Below are 16,320 nucleotides of genomic sequence, written 5' to 3' on the forward strand. Positions count from 1 at the left end.
CAAGTTGAAGAATTGTATAGAGGACCAGTAATACACACAATTCAGATTGAAAAGTTACTGATCGTTTAAAATTTGTTTTCTACGGATTGACCCCGTGAAGTAACCGTATTTATTGACCTTTTTGTATGACAAATTCATGATGTATAATTTTCACCTTAAACAATCTATTCTAATGTATCTATCAAGGTTATAATGCAAGGAAAGTTATTTCAGAGGTGTACGCATCTTTTGTACTGCCATGTACTGTCTTTGGGCGGTAATGTAAACACAAGACGGATGTCAAAGCCTGACATTGGATCCATCTTTCACATAAAACATCAATAAAATATTCTGGTCATATGAAACTATAATGTGAATTATCTGGTTTCAATATGTACGCAGAGTATACGCAACTGCAATTAACTTTCATTGCATTATAACCTTGGTATCTACTATCTTGGTAATAAAATAATTGAGTCTTGCTCATAAAGAAATTGATCAACTCTTAGCCACAAACTCTAATTGTCTAATCTGTATACATCTTTGTAATTTATGTCGTATATTATAGATATTTTAGACTATTAATTCTGTTTGATGAAATATTCTATGTTTGAATTAGAAAATATTTAAACCATCAGGTTACAAAAATATAGGAATTCAAAAATTTGAGTTTGTGTCACTATTCTTTTAACTCTGGCATTTTTTAAATTTAATTTAATCAATTAGGTTTTATTTCTTTCTAGCTAAAGTGCCCAGCGTTGTCCATGGAATTTTTTAAATCGAGTTTTAAAAAAAAAAACAATTATTTAAGAGAGAAAAAAATTTGAATTCTTTGTAGCCTATGTCACCTCGGGGAACTCAAGGATTTCCTTGAAAAATGTCAGCCCAATAGGACCAGTGTTTGGCCGGCTATAGGGTACGTATATACGAATGTTTTTTTATACATTTTTTATATACTGGATTTTATTTTTTTTTTTAAGATAAGTCCGTTAAAATATTTATTTTTCCGTAGAAATCAAGTTGAAGAATGTACTAAATCTCCCTTTACTACGTAGATATTAAATAAAGATGAAAATTAATATATTACTAGGATATACCTCTAACAGAATAAATAAATAATAGAAAAATTCGTGACCTTGCATTTTATTACATTATGGAGGTGGGGAGGGGTGTAGAGGTGGAGATTGAGGGGGGTAGGTAGGCAAACAAGGGATGATGGGGGGATGGGGGGGAAGGAGTGGATGGAGTGGATGGAGGGGATGAAGGGAATGGGGATGCTGATCCGTTTAATATTACATGAAGATGTGAATAAGATCGATTCAATTACAGAATACCGTGCAATAGGTTATTATAACAAGGGTATTCAAACAAATTACAAGACTTTACAAAATCTAAAAACTTGTATTATATTCTATTTCGTTTTTTACCTTATCAGATTTTTGAAACTATAAAGGACGAATTGTTAAAAAATATATAGTTTTCGTCAAATGGAATTAGTTATTTTTTTCTTTTTTTTCCACAAACTGAACCACCTTACTGTTAGTCTAGTACTGGTCCTATAGTTTTTAGTGCAAGTATTGTTTATTTATGTTAAACAGGGCTATTAACTGTATAAACCCTCCAGTATTATGTACTTAACAACATTTCACGATAAAATTATTCAATGAATATTTTAAACAAAAACACAAGTTGAATAAAAATGTGAATTTGTCTGTCCCAGCAAGCGGTGAGCATAATTAAATTTATTTTATTTTCCTAGTTTCAGAATTCATTCTCAGTGTTTTTCTACAGAATATCAGGGATTAATTTTATCTTATTTTCCAGAGATGATAATGTGACGTCCAGATCAATCTGATCTCTGACGCTTGTTTTCGTCCAAAATCCAAAATTAAGAAAGTTTTTTCTCTATGTATGGTTTTTGATAATGGAAAAAACAGGGTGTCCCAAAAACATTGATAATTTAATTACGACTTTTTTTCTTTTTTGTTCTAATTGGGGCATTATTTCGATAATATAATATAAAACTGTTCAGTTGAAAAAATTCCTTTAATACAAATAAGAAATTACAAGCAAGATTCAAATGGGATTAGTTGTGGATAAATGTAAAAAGTCTTTTGTACATTCAGACACCATGCGAGACAGTTAATGGTTATTCTTTTATAAAAAATCCATTGTTTACATATGCTGGATATATATTTATGTTTTAGCTTATCCCCCCCCCTCTCATCTTAGACTTAATTTATTTGCTACTTTGTAACCTAGGAGTATCTAAAACTAATCTTTAAAAAATGAAAATAAATGATTACATGTGTACTTCTGTTGATGGAGTTTTTTTTTATTATTGAAATAGCAAAAACAACTCTATTAAAACTATACATATTCATTTTTTGTTTATCTAGAGTTATAATTGATACATTTCTTATTTTGAACATGTATGTGAACTTATTAGCTTTAAAAGAAATAGCAATTGATATGATTATATATATTGTTTGTATAAGTCTTAATATAGACTTATCTTTATGTTAAAATATGCTTAAATCAATTTGTATAAAAGTAAATTTGATAATAAAAAAATAATATTAGATTCACAACCAAACCTTTAAACTTTCACTTGAGTAACAATGAAGAAGTTAATAATTAAAAATGATCATTTTCGGATAAAGAAATAGAGATATCTACATGATATAATGAAAGAGTATATACAGGGTACCATTGTGAATCGACCATGTAACATAAAAATACTTGAACAGTCCCTATTTCTTAAATCCAACTTGAAACCTTTGTTTTGTATACTCCTATAAGGGCCGGGGGACTGTGGTTTCTATTTGTTTTGTATACTCCTATAAGGGCCGGGGGACTGTGGTTTCTATTTGTTTTGCATACTCCTATAAGGGCCGGGGGACTGTGGTATCTATTTGTTTTGTATACTCCTATAAATGCTGGGGGACTGTGGTTTCTATTTGTTTTGTATACTCCTATAAGGGCTGGGGGACTGTGGTTTCTATTTGTTTTGTATACTCCTATATGGGTCGGGGATTTGTGGTTTCTATTTGTTTTGTATTCTCCTATAAGGGCCGGGGGACTGTGGTATCTATTTGTTTTGTATACTCCTATATGGGTCGGGGAACTGTGGTTTCTATTTGTTTTGTATACTCCTGTAAGGGCCTGGGACTGTGGTTTCTATTTGTTTTGTATACTCCTATATGGGTCGGGGAACTGTGGTTTCTATTTGTTTTGTATACTACTATAAGGGCCGGGGGACTGTGGTATCTATTTGTTTTGTATACTCCTATAAGGGCCGGGGACTGTGGTTTCTATTTGTTTTGTATACTCCTATATGGGCCGGGGGACTGTGGTATCTATTTGTTTTGTATACACCTATAAGGGCCGGGGGACTGTGGTATCTATTTGTTATGTATTCTCCTATAAGGGCTGGGGGACTGTGGTATCTATTTGTTTTGTATACTCCTATAAGGGCCGGGGGACTGTGGTATCTATTTGTTTTGTATACTCCTATAAGGGCCGGGGGACTGTGGTATCTATTTGTTTTGTATACTCCTATAAGGGCCGGGGGACTGTGGTATCTATTAGAAAGAAACTCTAGTATAGAATCCATTAGACGACACACTATGTAAATACAGGCTTTTCTATTATTTTCTCACTATTTGCTGGCAACCACCCCAGCTCATTAAATTCAATGTCTAGATGTAGTACGATTCATTTAACATGAGAACTCATCTATACTTTTTTTTCTGTATGATTTTTTTAATAAACATAAAATCTGTGAACCGATTGAGCCAAACTTTTTTGAGGCAACACACTTGACCCTAGGGATGCTTTGTGAGTAACCCTGTAAATTGCTGTTCGAAGTTGACGAAATGACGATTTCTTTTGAAAATGAACCATTTTTAGCGCGCGAGAAAGTTTAATTTAAACGTAAAAATCAACCCCCCAAGCTATAGCTATAACATGCAATTATGTTATCCAATAATTTCTAACGTTTCATTTACTTTCAAGGAAACTGAACCTTTGCAATTTCACAGCTCAATGGCACATTAGGCAATTTTCAACATTTAATGAGAAATTAAAACTTATTATTACATATTGCACCAAAATTTGTAATATTTTCAAAGAGACCCACTGATTACAAAGTTTTCATAAAGGAAATGAGTTTTAGCCACAAACTCTGATTTTCTTATCAATATATCTTTGCAACCCAATCTCGTAGACCTTGGATATTACAAACTAAGAATTATGTTAGATCAAATATAGTGTAAGTTTGAAATATGAAAAGTACACACCATTGGGTTAAAAAGATATTGTGATTAAAAACTGTGAGTTTGTGGCAAAGACTCAATTCCTTTTCTGCCTTATTTATATTATCATAGAAATACATTAAAAAAATATTTTTAAGCTGGTTTTCGAATTTTAAATCAGATAAAAAATAAAAAATAGATCAAACAATTTATTTATTTTAATTGAGAGAACTTTAAAATGATTATTAAGTTAAATTTCCCAAAAGAAAACGATCTACGAAATTTACACATTTCATACCAATTTTCATTGCACCTATAAACTGGATAATAATCTTTATATCTAAAATCAGGTTTTGATAAAAATTCAAACCTAATAGAGTAAATTAATAAAGTAGGATGTTCCACATTTTTTTAATATAAATATCTGGGTTCTAAAAATAAAAAAGCCATCAAAATCAATATTTAAAAATGTTAAAAACTCACAATTGAAATTGAACAAAACCAAAAGTTTTTTTTTCATGGGTTTCAGATGAAAAAAAGGAAAAGAGCTCAGACCATGATCTGTTTAAAAGGATAATCTATAAATCGTTTTTGTTAATCATCCTTTGTTTATCGTTGAATGCTTTCGTAAGATTTAGAAATATAATAAAGTGACGCGAAGATGAAGTATGTTTAATCCAAATAATTCTGGTTTTAAATCTAGGACTGAACAAAATATTTAGTACAGACTTTTTTTAAATAAAAATAGGTGCACCTGAGATCTGAAATTTTAAATACTTAATCTTTTTCAGAAAACACTAATCCCTTTATATTGTTTAAGGTGTATGTGGTGGTAATTTTAAGATAATTTTAAGATTTGCCCTTTAAACACTTATTTGATCAAATGAAATATACATCCTTGTTTTCTAGCTAAAAATATAACTTGCAGATTTATACTTCAGAGATTTAAAAGAAATTATTATAATTAATTATTAAAAAAGTTTTTGCTAAAAACTCAAAGTTTATCATCCCTGTATCTTGTGCAACCTAATGTCTGTGAATCTTTAATGAATCCAAGTAAGATTATTTGGTCTAACAGAATTAATAGTTTATAATATCTTAGGTCTACGGCATTGTGTTGCCAAGATATAGGGATTAGAAAATCAGAGTTTGTGGCAAAGCTCAATTCCTTTATGTGACATTACTGTTACAACTTTGTGACCTCGTAGCTATATGTGGATTTGAAAATTTAAGTTTGTAGCAAAGAGTCAATTCCTTTATGGAAAGAACAACGGGGCGATATCTTCCTCATTGTTAACCCTATCTGGTCTAGGAGGGGGGTTTATTTGACCCCCCCCCCCCCTCCTAGCTATTTATCCCCCCTATCGTCTTTTTGCGATTTCTCAAAAAGTATTAGAGCTAGGAAGCTTGAATTTTCTGGCGTTTCTAACTGACACATGTCCCTCACCTAAGGGTAAAAGATATGGGCTTTTTTCAACAATGTATAGCTCTTTGAAAGCCTATAACAAAAGCAAGAAGATTGCACAATTTTTGCAAAGAAATTTTGAACAGATTTTTTCACAGACGCCTTTAAAGGTAATTTTCACATTTTAAGTTTTCTTTGTACACATTTAGGTTTTACAAGTTTTGCAAATGTTTTTGCACATTTAAATTTGCTGGGTCCAAAAGCTTTTTAAAAATGTATAGCATGTTGCAATGTGCGAAAATTCTTTTGCACATTATTTGCTCAATAAGTAGATTTTTGAAGTAGAGCCCAAGGGCTTTCTAAAAACATTTCAAATGTTATAGATTTCTATCACAATAAGAAAATATAGGGGGGGGGGAATTTCTTCCCCCCTAGGCAACCAGTTAGTAAACCAGACGTCAGGCTAAACAGGGTTAAATGTTTAAAGGATGCTGTGGTGAATTAAGCGAAGGGTAACTTAATATTACTTTGAAGCTTCCTATACAGTACGTTCAAGAACGGAATCAAATGACACAAACTAAACCTTGGTTTCACCATCGTGAAAATGCGAGTCAATTGTTTTTTACCGGATTAAATCTCTCAACCCCTTGACATTAAAAGCGTCTGCTCCAGATATTAAGTTTGGGTAACGTAGATCAAATGAAAAGTTCCAGTCTCATGTCTTAATTCCATCCCATGTTTAAAATGTAAAATTAGAAAATTAATCTCGGTTTAGGAACTTTGAATTGTGTCGGATTAATGTCAAAAATGTCAGCAGACCCTTTCACATCGCTCAAGGGGCCCCATTTATTTTTGAGAAATATCATCATGATAGATTGACAAACATTGGAAAAGGGAGACAAATAAATAATTCTTTGAATTTATACAAATGACTGTTAAAGGAACTGATTTTTTTGCCACAAACTCACATTTTCTCATCCCCATATCTTTGATTTTTTTGATTTTTCAAACTTAGATTATTTAATCTAACAGAATTCATAGTTTGAAATATCAGAGGTCTACGGTATTGGGTTTCAAAGATAAAGGTATTAGAAAATAAGAGTTTGTGGCAAGAACTCAGTTCCTAGGTTGTACGGATCCAGGTTACATACTCTCCACTATACAGCTAAAGTATCCTAGGTTGGAAGGATCCAGGTTTCACTCCACAATATCTATTAGAGTATCCTAGGTTGTACGTATCCAGGTTACACTCCACAATACCTGGAGTATCCCAGGTTGGACGTATCCAGAACACTCCATTATATCTAGAGTATCCCAGGTTGGACGGATCCAGGTTTTACTCCACTATATCTAGAGTATCCCAGGTTGGACGGATCCAGGTTTCACTCCACTATATCTAGAGTATCCCAGGTTGTACGTTTCCAGGTTACACTCCAAACTAGAGCTAAAGAAGATGCTATTCCTAAAATAGATAAAGATTTTTCAGAATTTCTTCCACATCCCTCAATTATCAAAAAATATTTAAAACGTAAATCTTAGAAACAGAAATGATTTTTATATTCCAGAGTAAAATCTTTTAAAATTAGACTGCTTCTTCCTCACAATTTCCCTAAAATATGGTATGAAAATAAACGACACTTTTCTAAGTTTTTAAATATCAATCTTATATCGAATTTTAAACAGAATTTAATTGAAGATTTTTATTAGCAGAACGAATGTATTCATTTTAAAAAATGCTATGTTTGCAAAAGAATCGAAGAAAGCAAAGACGATTTCACAAAGAAAAGACTAAAAAGATTAAAAGATATAATCAAACATGAAGGATGTCAAAAATTTGGCGCGAATTAAATAGATGCTGAAAAATGCCCGCTTCGCGTAAAACCTATACATTTTCCACAACCCATAAAGCCTTTTTTATTTTTTCAAACATTACAAATAAATGTATCATTTTATTTCTAAAAGTTGTTAGTTTATAGTCGAAAAAATACTAACAATCCACCGTTAGTTAATATTAAATATAATGTAAACAAAAATATGAACCTTTCTTTTTCCCTTTCTTTCCATTCTTTTTTCTTTTATTTATATTTTTATATTTTTTTAGAATTTGGGGTAAATATTCCCACAACCTCTAATTTTGGAGGTTTTCAAATATTTTCTCTTTAAACACTTAATTTAGTATGTTTTTGTTATATTTCAAAAATAAATAATTACTTACTTTCTCACTATCCTAGGTACTGGACGGATCCAGGTTACTTTCCACTATACTTAGAGTATCCTAGGTTTGACGGACCCCAGCTACTCTCCACTATACCTTGAGTATCCTAGGTTGGACGGATCCAGGTTACTCTCCACTATACCTAGAGTATCCTAGGTTGGACGGATCCAGGTTACTCTCCACTATACCTAGAGTATCCTAGATTGGACGGATCCAGGTTGTTCTCCACTATACCTTGAGTATCCCAGGTTGTACGTATCCAGGCTACACTCCACTAAACCTTGAGTATCCCAGGTTGGACGGATCCAGGTTACTCTCCACTTTACCTTAAGTTTCTTAGGTTGGACGGATCCAGGTTACACTTGATAAAGTATACTGTGTCAAATCCAAGTTTAATCTTCCTAAGTGGATACAATGGTTCAAGAATACATATTTCATCCAGGGATAGATAAAATAGGTAGATAGATAGATAGATAGATAGATAGATAGATAGATAGATAGATGTAGATGAATATATTCTGAGAATTGAGATAGATGAGGCGTAGTTCGAGGGTTAACAGATAAATAGATGAATAGGCAAGTAGATGGTTTAAAATATAGAACATCTACAGATAGTTCCAAAAAGTAAGAGGTTATTTATAGCTTTTTAAGAGATATTCAAGTTTCTTATAAAACTACGACAAAATTGATAAATATTCATTTTGAAAGAATCATAAGAAAAAGCAGAGAAATTAAGGTTTTCCGTCAAATATTTCCTGTTTATGGTTTCCATTCGCAAAACTTTTGCGCAATTTTTGCGAAAGATAATGCAAATTTTTGCTTTCGTTATGCTACAGTTTTGCTGGAAAAATAGCACTTTGCGCAATCATTCGCAAACTTCATTTCGTACAAAATTGAGCTATTCCGCTTTTGCTTAATTCTTTTTTTGCGCAACTTTGCAGACCAAATTCTCAGCAAAAGGTTGAATAAAGGTGTAAACTCTATAAATTAGTTATCTCTGCGATTGCACTTTTTTTTGCATATAGTTGTAATGCTTATAAAGGAACAGATAACTTGCGTAAAACTCTATTTTGCAACCTGATGCATGATGGCACACTGTAAGTCAGGATGTGCATGATCTCACACAAAAGTCAAGCATTATTTTGTCAATTCTCATTTTAAACTTAAGATAGAAACCGACGCGAATCATTTTTAAATTGTATATGTCTAGGCCTACAAAAAAGCGTCAGTAAGTTGGCGAGGTAAGACCAAAGACCAAGGCGTTGCGACACTTCAAATTGCCTCTGTCTACAAATTTGAAGTTTCAGTGTTGTCTTTATCTCAGTGGGCATTTGTCTAGAAGTATAGTCAACACTTGAAATATCAAAGTTTAACAACTCAAAAAGATTCAGATATTTATAAAAACTTTGCATCAATTTTTAATTTTCAAATTTTTAATTTCTGTTTTATTAATTTTTGTCTCTTATTATTTGAAGATTTTGTAACTAAAAGTAACCAATTGCAATTGACAGTAGTGGCATAAACATAATTTATGTGTATGTACATTTTTGAATAAACCTTCTGTTGTCTGAATCTTTGCCGATTCTGAAAATTTTGTTAAATTTGGAACAACATGTTTTGCGTAAATATTTACGTTTTGAGCAATACTTCCTGTTTTGTGCAAATTACGCGAAAATATTTTTGCGCATCATGCGCAAAAGATGAGTGAAATTTCGCAAACAAAATATTAGTGTGAAAATTACGCAACTTTTGCAAAAAAAAATATGGTCATATCGTGGAAACCCTGTTCCTGTTATATAGCCTTGATTGCACTTCTATTCAATAGAACGGAATTAGTATTCTATGTTTATGAAACAATTTGGCAGGTATTAACAGATTAAACTTTTTGAAAAGAAAATGAATTTGTTCAAGTTTGCTTCAGCTATGTATTAAAGTAATGATTACGATTGTTAGTATTTGAAAACACAAAAAATGTAAAAACTTTACTTTAGTGCTTTACATCGTTCTTTTTACTCCTTTCACACCCAGCAAAATAACTTGATTGAAACCCTAGTTTAAAACTTTATCAAACAGTCGAATTTATGTCGGCTTTATCTGAACTCTTAAGACCAGTCCTGAACTAAAACTAGTTTCAAAATCTGGTGTCTTAATTTGGTACGACTAATCACGAGAAAAATTAGCATCAAGTCAACTTCTTGAGATCAAAAGTCCAGTTTTTGTCTAGAAAATGTCCATTTTTGTTTTCATGGTTATCTTCAACGTTTTTTTCAAACCTCATATAATTTTATCATTTAACAATTCCGATTTTTCCGTTTATTTACTTTTTTCGATTGGTCATCGGAATATCGAATCGAAAAAATAATTATTTTAGCAGAAAATAATTTGTGGTCTTCCAAGCCTTCAGAGTAAGACTGGTATTTATGAGATTTGCTTTACCATTGTTGAATTTAACCATGATAAAGCAGATGTCTGTCAGTTTCCAATGTTTCAGTCTTTGTGGTAGTTTTCGAGCTCATGTTCCATATTTTTCAGTTATTTACATTAAAACCCTAAATGATGCATAAATCAAAAGAATTTATCAAATGTCGTCTTGACAAGTTTTAAACGGGTTTTATACTACATATTTACGTAAAATAAATAAATAGCCATGAATATGCGGGAACAGTTTTAAAGAGCTCCATATAATCATTTGATTAGAAAACAAAGTAAGATCTGCAACATTCCATAATTAGAAAGTGAAGCTTATGACATTCGATGAATTCTTTCGATGTATGGCTTATTTAGGGTTTAACTGTACTTTACAGGGTTATCTACAAAGGACGAGGCTGTAAAGACGACTGGAAAATTTTTAAATGCGACGATTCCAAGGTTAGATTATGTATTCTGCCTTAGCAAAATTATCTTCTATATCTTCTTATAAGTCTGCAGTTATGGGAATCGTGAATGTAAGGATACAACCAGTATAAGTTCCGTACAAGGAAGGAAACGGTGTTTATAGGCCAGTATTTATAAGTGAAAAACTAGAAGCTAGAACTTTTGAAATACCGTCTAATCCCCAGTTGCGCAACTAGCACTTTTGTGGAAGGGGTCATAAAATTTGATTTTGAGGGGCTGGGGTGGGGGTACTGGCGGCTAACCCCCTCTACTCCCCACAAAAAGCGCTGTTTTCAGAATTTGAAGTAAAAAGACAGAATTTTATAATCGTTGAAGGGTTGACTGTGTGCTCAATAATATACCAAATTCTTATAATATCCATGGCTTGGTCTTGAGTTAAAAAAAATATATACTTCCAACAGCTTCAAAATGAATGACATGAGTAAGTTTATTAAACATGTGCGCGAAGCGCCAACAAATTTCTGTTCTTAGTGTCTTTTCATGTATTTCTTTGCGTCTGTTAGTCCCTCCCCTAGTTGCACCACTGTCTCCACTTGTGGCCGTGCCCGTGGGTAACCCCAAACTCCTATAATAACATACCAGCATATAGAACTTACACTTATTTACTACATTTATGCGAATGATAAAAAAAATAGTTCACAAGATAATATCAAAAATATCCTTTTTAAAGTAAACTTTTCTCTCCTGGAAGTTTTTTTAGCAGAAAAATTGTGAACAAGTAGGATTTTCTTGCTTGCATAAAAAGAGAATTCATGGATTCAAACATAAAACCGTAATCCCTCCGTTTTTATGTGCTTGAGAAAGTTTAGACTTGCAATATGTTTGAATGTCGTCTTTTACAAAGGATATTTCTGATAAAATTATTTGATTCCACACATATTCAGAGATCTATGATGTAGGAATAATTGATATTTTCCGTTACTAATGCCGTCAATTCTGAATATATTCCCTTGTTGTGATAAAAAAATTCAAATTTTTAATTAATTAAATTGTGATATATACTGAGTGTCGATCGAAACAATGAAAGTGAATTGAGAAAGTGCTTGATCTTGATCTTAATCTTTGATCTTAGAAATAATATTCGGGCATTCATTTGTCAACCATGTACTTTTACATTCATTTGTCAACCATGTACTTTTACATTCATTTGTTAACCATGTACTTTTACATTCATTTGTCAACCATATACTTTTACATTCATTTGTCAACCATGTACTTTTACATCTATGATTCTTGAAACATTAATAACCAAAAAGCTCCCTATATATCCTACTCATATGACTTTCCAAAATGTTGTCTGCCTTTTTGTACTTTTAAAACTTTAAACTATGGCGAGGGGAACTTAATAAAAAGTTTCAAATTTAAAAAATCGGTCAACTTCTGACGAATTAGTGATGCTTTATAAAGAACTGTAGATACTGTAGTAGACGTAATTTAAAGTGACGAGTTCGATTTAACCTGAAAAATGTTCACTGGTGCTAAGATGAATGAGATATCCTTACTTTCAAACCTTCAAATTGATTATTTTCAATTGTGATTTCTGAATGAAAGAAACTTCCTGGAACATCACCGAAGAATATTACAAGATTGCAGAATAATAGAAGATTTGTTAGAATTTTAATGTCCGGTTGACGATGAGGTAAAACCTCAGTGGTCTGGGGTGCAGGCTTCAAACTAGGCGTTGTGAGGCACACTGAATCGAAATTTAACTTCATGGGGAATATTTTTTGTGGTAACTCTTTCACTGACGTTTATATCACTAAACTTTTTTTTAAAATCTTGCTCATTTTCTGATATACAGTTTTACTTTGTTGGGCTTCAGGGGTGTATAATAAATGTCAGTTTAGAAAATCAAGTTTTCCTATTTCCACAGTGCCCATTTTTAGAGTTATATATATAATTCTCAAATTACTAAAGAACCCCTTTGTTTGTAAACCGTGTAAAACCATCTTTTAGTGCTTAGGAACAAATTGACGAGTTTTAAATCGTCCTACATCTACGTGAATATTAGTAACGCCATAAGTCCTATTTCTTAAATATTACTAAAACCCTAAAGTAAACTCTAGAGTATATTTACTCTAGAGTTCTTCGGTTTCTTGAACAAGTTTCTATCTTGGGTAGTCCAAAATTACTCAGTGTAGAATAAAGCATGCTTTTCTCTGTATGTATAAAATGCCTTATTTTTTACAATAGCTTTGTGCCAGATAAATAGAGGGTAGATTTACATCATGTAGATGAAAAACAAACGATTAACAAATGTAAAACTCGAAGAGAGACAAACTAATGATTTCAGATCATTCGTTATTGAAAAATAAACTCCTTTAGATTTCTGAACTTTTTTTAAGGAAATATGAAAAGTATTTGTTTATTTTTTTTACAGATTATTATTTGTACTGCAACATAAATAGTATAAAACCTGTTTTCACAAAACCTAAACATACGCAGTACATTTTCAGTTTCTTCTCATTAGATCAGCTCACAGTTGCGATATAGTACCCTTACCAGACAGTGGTTTTGAGTGGTTCAAGTATTTGATAAATAAAATTTTGCGATTATTTTCTTTGGGACAATCGAATCTAAAATTTTGGAATTTTTTTTATTTAATATTCTGTTAGAGACTCTGTTTACGGTAATCCTGATACAGTTTTCATTTGCATTCTTGAATATTTTTTGGGGTTCTTGCAGTATTAATTGACGATTCTTTATTAGCATTTGGCAATCATAAATTAGCATTTGGCAATCATAAAATAGCATTTGGCACTCTTTAAATAGCATTTGACAATCTTTAAATAGCAGTTGGCAATCTTACAATAGCATTTGGCAATTACAATAGCATTTGGCAATCTTACAATAGTATCTTACATTAGCATCTTACAATAGCATTTGGCAATCTTACAATAGAATCTGGCAATAGCATCTGGCAATAGCATCTGGCAATAGCATCTGGCAATAGCATCTGGCAATAGCATCTGGCAATAGCATCTGGCAATAGCATCTGGCAATCTTACGATAGCATTTGACATGCTTACTTTGTCGATCTTACACTTGTCTTGGTCGATCTTACACTAGCCATGGGCCCATGGTTTATTTTGCACCTGCCTTTGTCGATCTTGCACCAGCCTCTGTCAATCTTGCACCAGCCTCTGTCAATCTTGCACCAGCCTCTGTCTATCGTGCACCAGCCTCTGTCGATCTTGCACCAGCCTCTGTTGATCTTGCATCAGCCTTTGTTGATCTTGCACTAGCCTTTGTTGATCTTGCACTAGCCTTTGTTGATCTTGCACTAGCCTTTGTTGATCTTGCACTAGCCTTTGTTGATCTTACAATTATTGATCTTTGTCTGACAATACACTAAATGTATCTAGATCAGAATGTCTTGGCAATCCTACGTAGAAACCCAGCTCATTGAGAAGAAACTGACTCAAGGAGCAATTGCAGGACTGGATGGAAATATCTGGGCAAAGGTAATTTTTAATTGCCATCATCAACAGAGACCGTTCCTTCTATAAACTACATTGGTAGAGAACTTGACTTCTCCTATATTGGTCGTCAAATGTACGGAGATAAGAATTTAGGATGAGACATGGAAAGGAAAGGATTTATCAGAACTAGCATTTTCAATGTTATACCGTTGTGAGTCTACATGCCTTTTTAAATGGATTGTTATACTTGGAAGGAAATTCACTTTTCCGGTTTTTTATCTTTAGCCTAAAACCTCCCTCGGCCACCTCAGAGTGTCCACAAAAAATTTCAGCCCATTCGAACCAGTTGTTTGGCCGGCTATAGGCAGGCAACATATATTATTTGAGTTTTGTTGCATTATAGATTATTTTAGGCGAAAGATGTAGATGTTAACATCGTTCTTTTATTTTTAGTCTACTGATTTCAATATCACACCTGCTGAAATGAAAACTATACTGGACAATTATGAGAACTCGGTAAGTATTAAAGAATCATTTTTAATAATAGTGGCCAACATATCGTCCCACAAAGTACGTGAACTACACTACCACTTTCTCTGTAGAGCGTTTATAGACGTTAATTTTTTTACTATAAACTCATCTTCTCTTTTATAGGGAACGTTGGCTACCTCTGGTATAAATCTAGCTGGAACTAAGTTTCTCTACATCAGTGGAAACGAAGAGGTAGGGTTTTAGGATTATTTAACTAAAATTCTCAATTTTTTTATGGGAATATTGGGATGGGGAAACAGGTTTTAATTGCATTTAACAAATTGCGCAATCTCGATTGCTTGTGTATTTGCCAAAACCGTTTATTGCAAATTGTAATACGATCTTAGCGTAATAATCCGCAATTATATTTTTGATTGCAAGCAATCTTGCGATTGTTTTTATTGCGTAAATCGTCATTGCGAATTGTTATACGCAACATGCGGTATGATGCTTAAATAATATTTTATTGCAACGATTTAAAAAAAAATGCGATTTGTCTTGAAACATTAGGCGAGTTTTAATGATCCTCGGGGGGGGGGNGGGGGATTTTATTATTTAATGAGCAATACTCAAGATAGCTTAAGATTGTAGTTTTGTTTCACCAAGGAAACATGCAGCAGAGAAAGAAAGGTTTAAGGGTAACACATCGTGAATCGGGCATATATAATATTTTTATAAAATTGCTTTTTTTATGACCCTCCATGCCGGACTGAGATTTTATACTGTACCCTATAATTTTGATTAAATATAGGAGGTCCGATAACTCCATGTGGGTATCTCTGAAATTGTGAACTTAACAATTGTCGTTACATTAGTCCATAGTTTTTAGTGAAATCTTAATTTTTCTTAAATATAAAAATTCTTAAATATAAAATGTACCTTACAAACGTTTTTGTGAGCAAATTATAAGTTTTTTTATTTTCATCGGAAGTTTTTGAAACACAATTAGTATTTTGTGCTGTCGTATGTATTTAATTTTACCTCTGAGGCCGTTCCTTCCATGAACTACATTGGTCGACAACTTGTCTCCTAAATTGGTCGTATACGGAAAAGTTATCCAGATAAGAATTAAGCACGAGACCTCTAGCTACTCGACCACTATCTGTAAAGAACGGACTCAGCTTTGTTTATTCTTCATAGGTCTTAAACCAAATTTTTAATTTAAGGTGCTGCGTGGTAAGAAAGGAAAGGGGGGAGTACACATAATGAAGACGAACCAGGCTGTTGTTGTTGGTGTATACGATGAGCCCCTGAGTGCTCCAGAAGCTGCTACTGTCACTGAAACATTGGGTTCCTATCTGAAAACCTGCGGTTATTAATCTATTTGGTGTTTTATATTTTAACCTATGTAATATAAATAAATGATATGATATTAGCAGAGCTTGCATAATACACATAGGATAGAATAGGACTTGGTAAGAGAGGCTTCAAAGCTAACGGAGAAGGTAGAATTTTATGGATGTGTAGGATGGGTAGGATGAGAAGAAATATTAAAGGTATAGGATTGAGGGACAGGGAAATTTTGAGCGCAGATTAATTTGAAGTGAAACAAGGATAGAGGTAGGATTTAGTGAATAGTTGCGTAGAAAGATTGAGAAAGAGCAGGTCATAACACTG

General features: G+C 32.7%; 1 protein-coding gene across 3 annotated transcripts in view; it reads left to right on the top strand.

The window, feature by feature from the left end:
* LOC111713678 (profilin) overlaps window positions 1–16,081 on the top strand; it is a 17,416-nt gene extending 1,335 nt beyond the window's left edge. Inside the window, exons 2-6 of one of the 3 annotated variants that reach the window (XM_023488605.1) lie at window positions 8,481–8,486; window positions 14,116–14,214; window positions 14,626–14,688; window positions 14,827–14,895; window positions 15,870–16,081. In XM_023488605.1, the coding sequence (XP_023344373.1) occupies window positions 14,122–14,214; window positions 14,626–14,688; window positions 14,827–14,895; window positions 15,870–16,022 (378 nt within the window). In that variant the 5' untranslated portion in view covers window positions 8,481–8,486; window positions 14,116–14,121 and the 3' untranslated portion in view covers window positions 16,023–16,081. Of the gene's footprint in view, window positions 1–7,422; window positions 7,428–8,480; window positions 8,487–14,113; window positions 14,215–14,625; window positions 14,689–14,826; window positions 14,896–15,869 lie in introns of all 3 variants that reach the window. The other 2 variants (XM_023488606.1, XM_023488607.1) reach the window with 2 other exon arrangements.
* The last annotated feature ends 239 nt before the right edge of the window (window positions 16,082–16,320 follow it).

The sequence above is a fragment of the Eurytemora carolleeae genome, unplaced genomic scaffold (genome assembly GCF_000591075.1).
Source record: "Eurytemora carolleeae unplaced genomic scaffold, Eaff_2.0 scaffold1462, whole genome shotgun sequence".
Classification (NCBI taxonomy): domain Eukaryota; kingdom Metazoa; phylum Arthropoda; class Copepoda; order Calanoida; family Temoridae; genus Eurytemora; species Eurytemora carolleeae.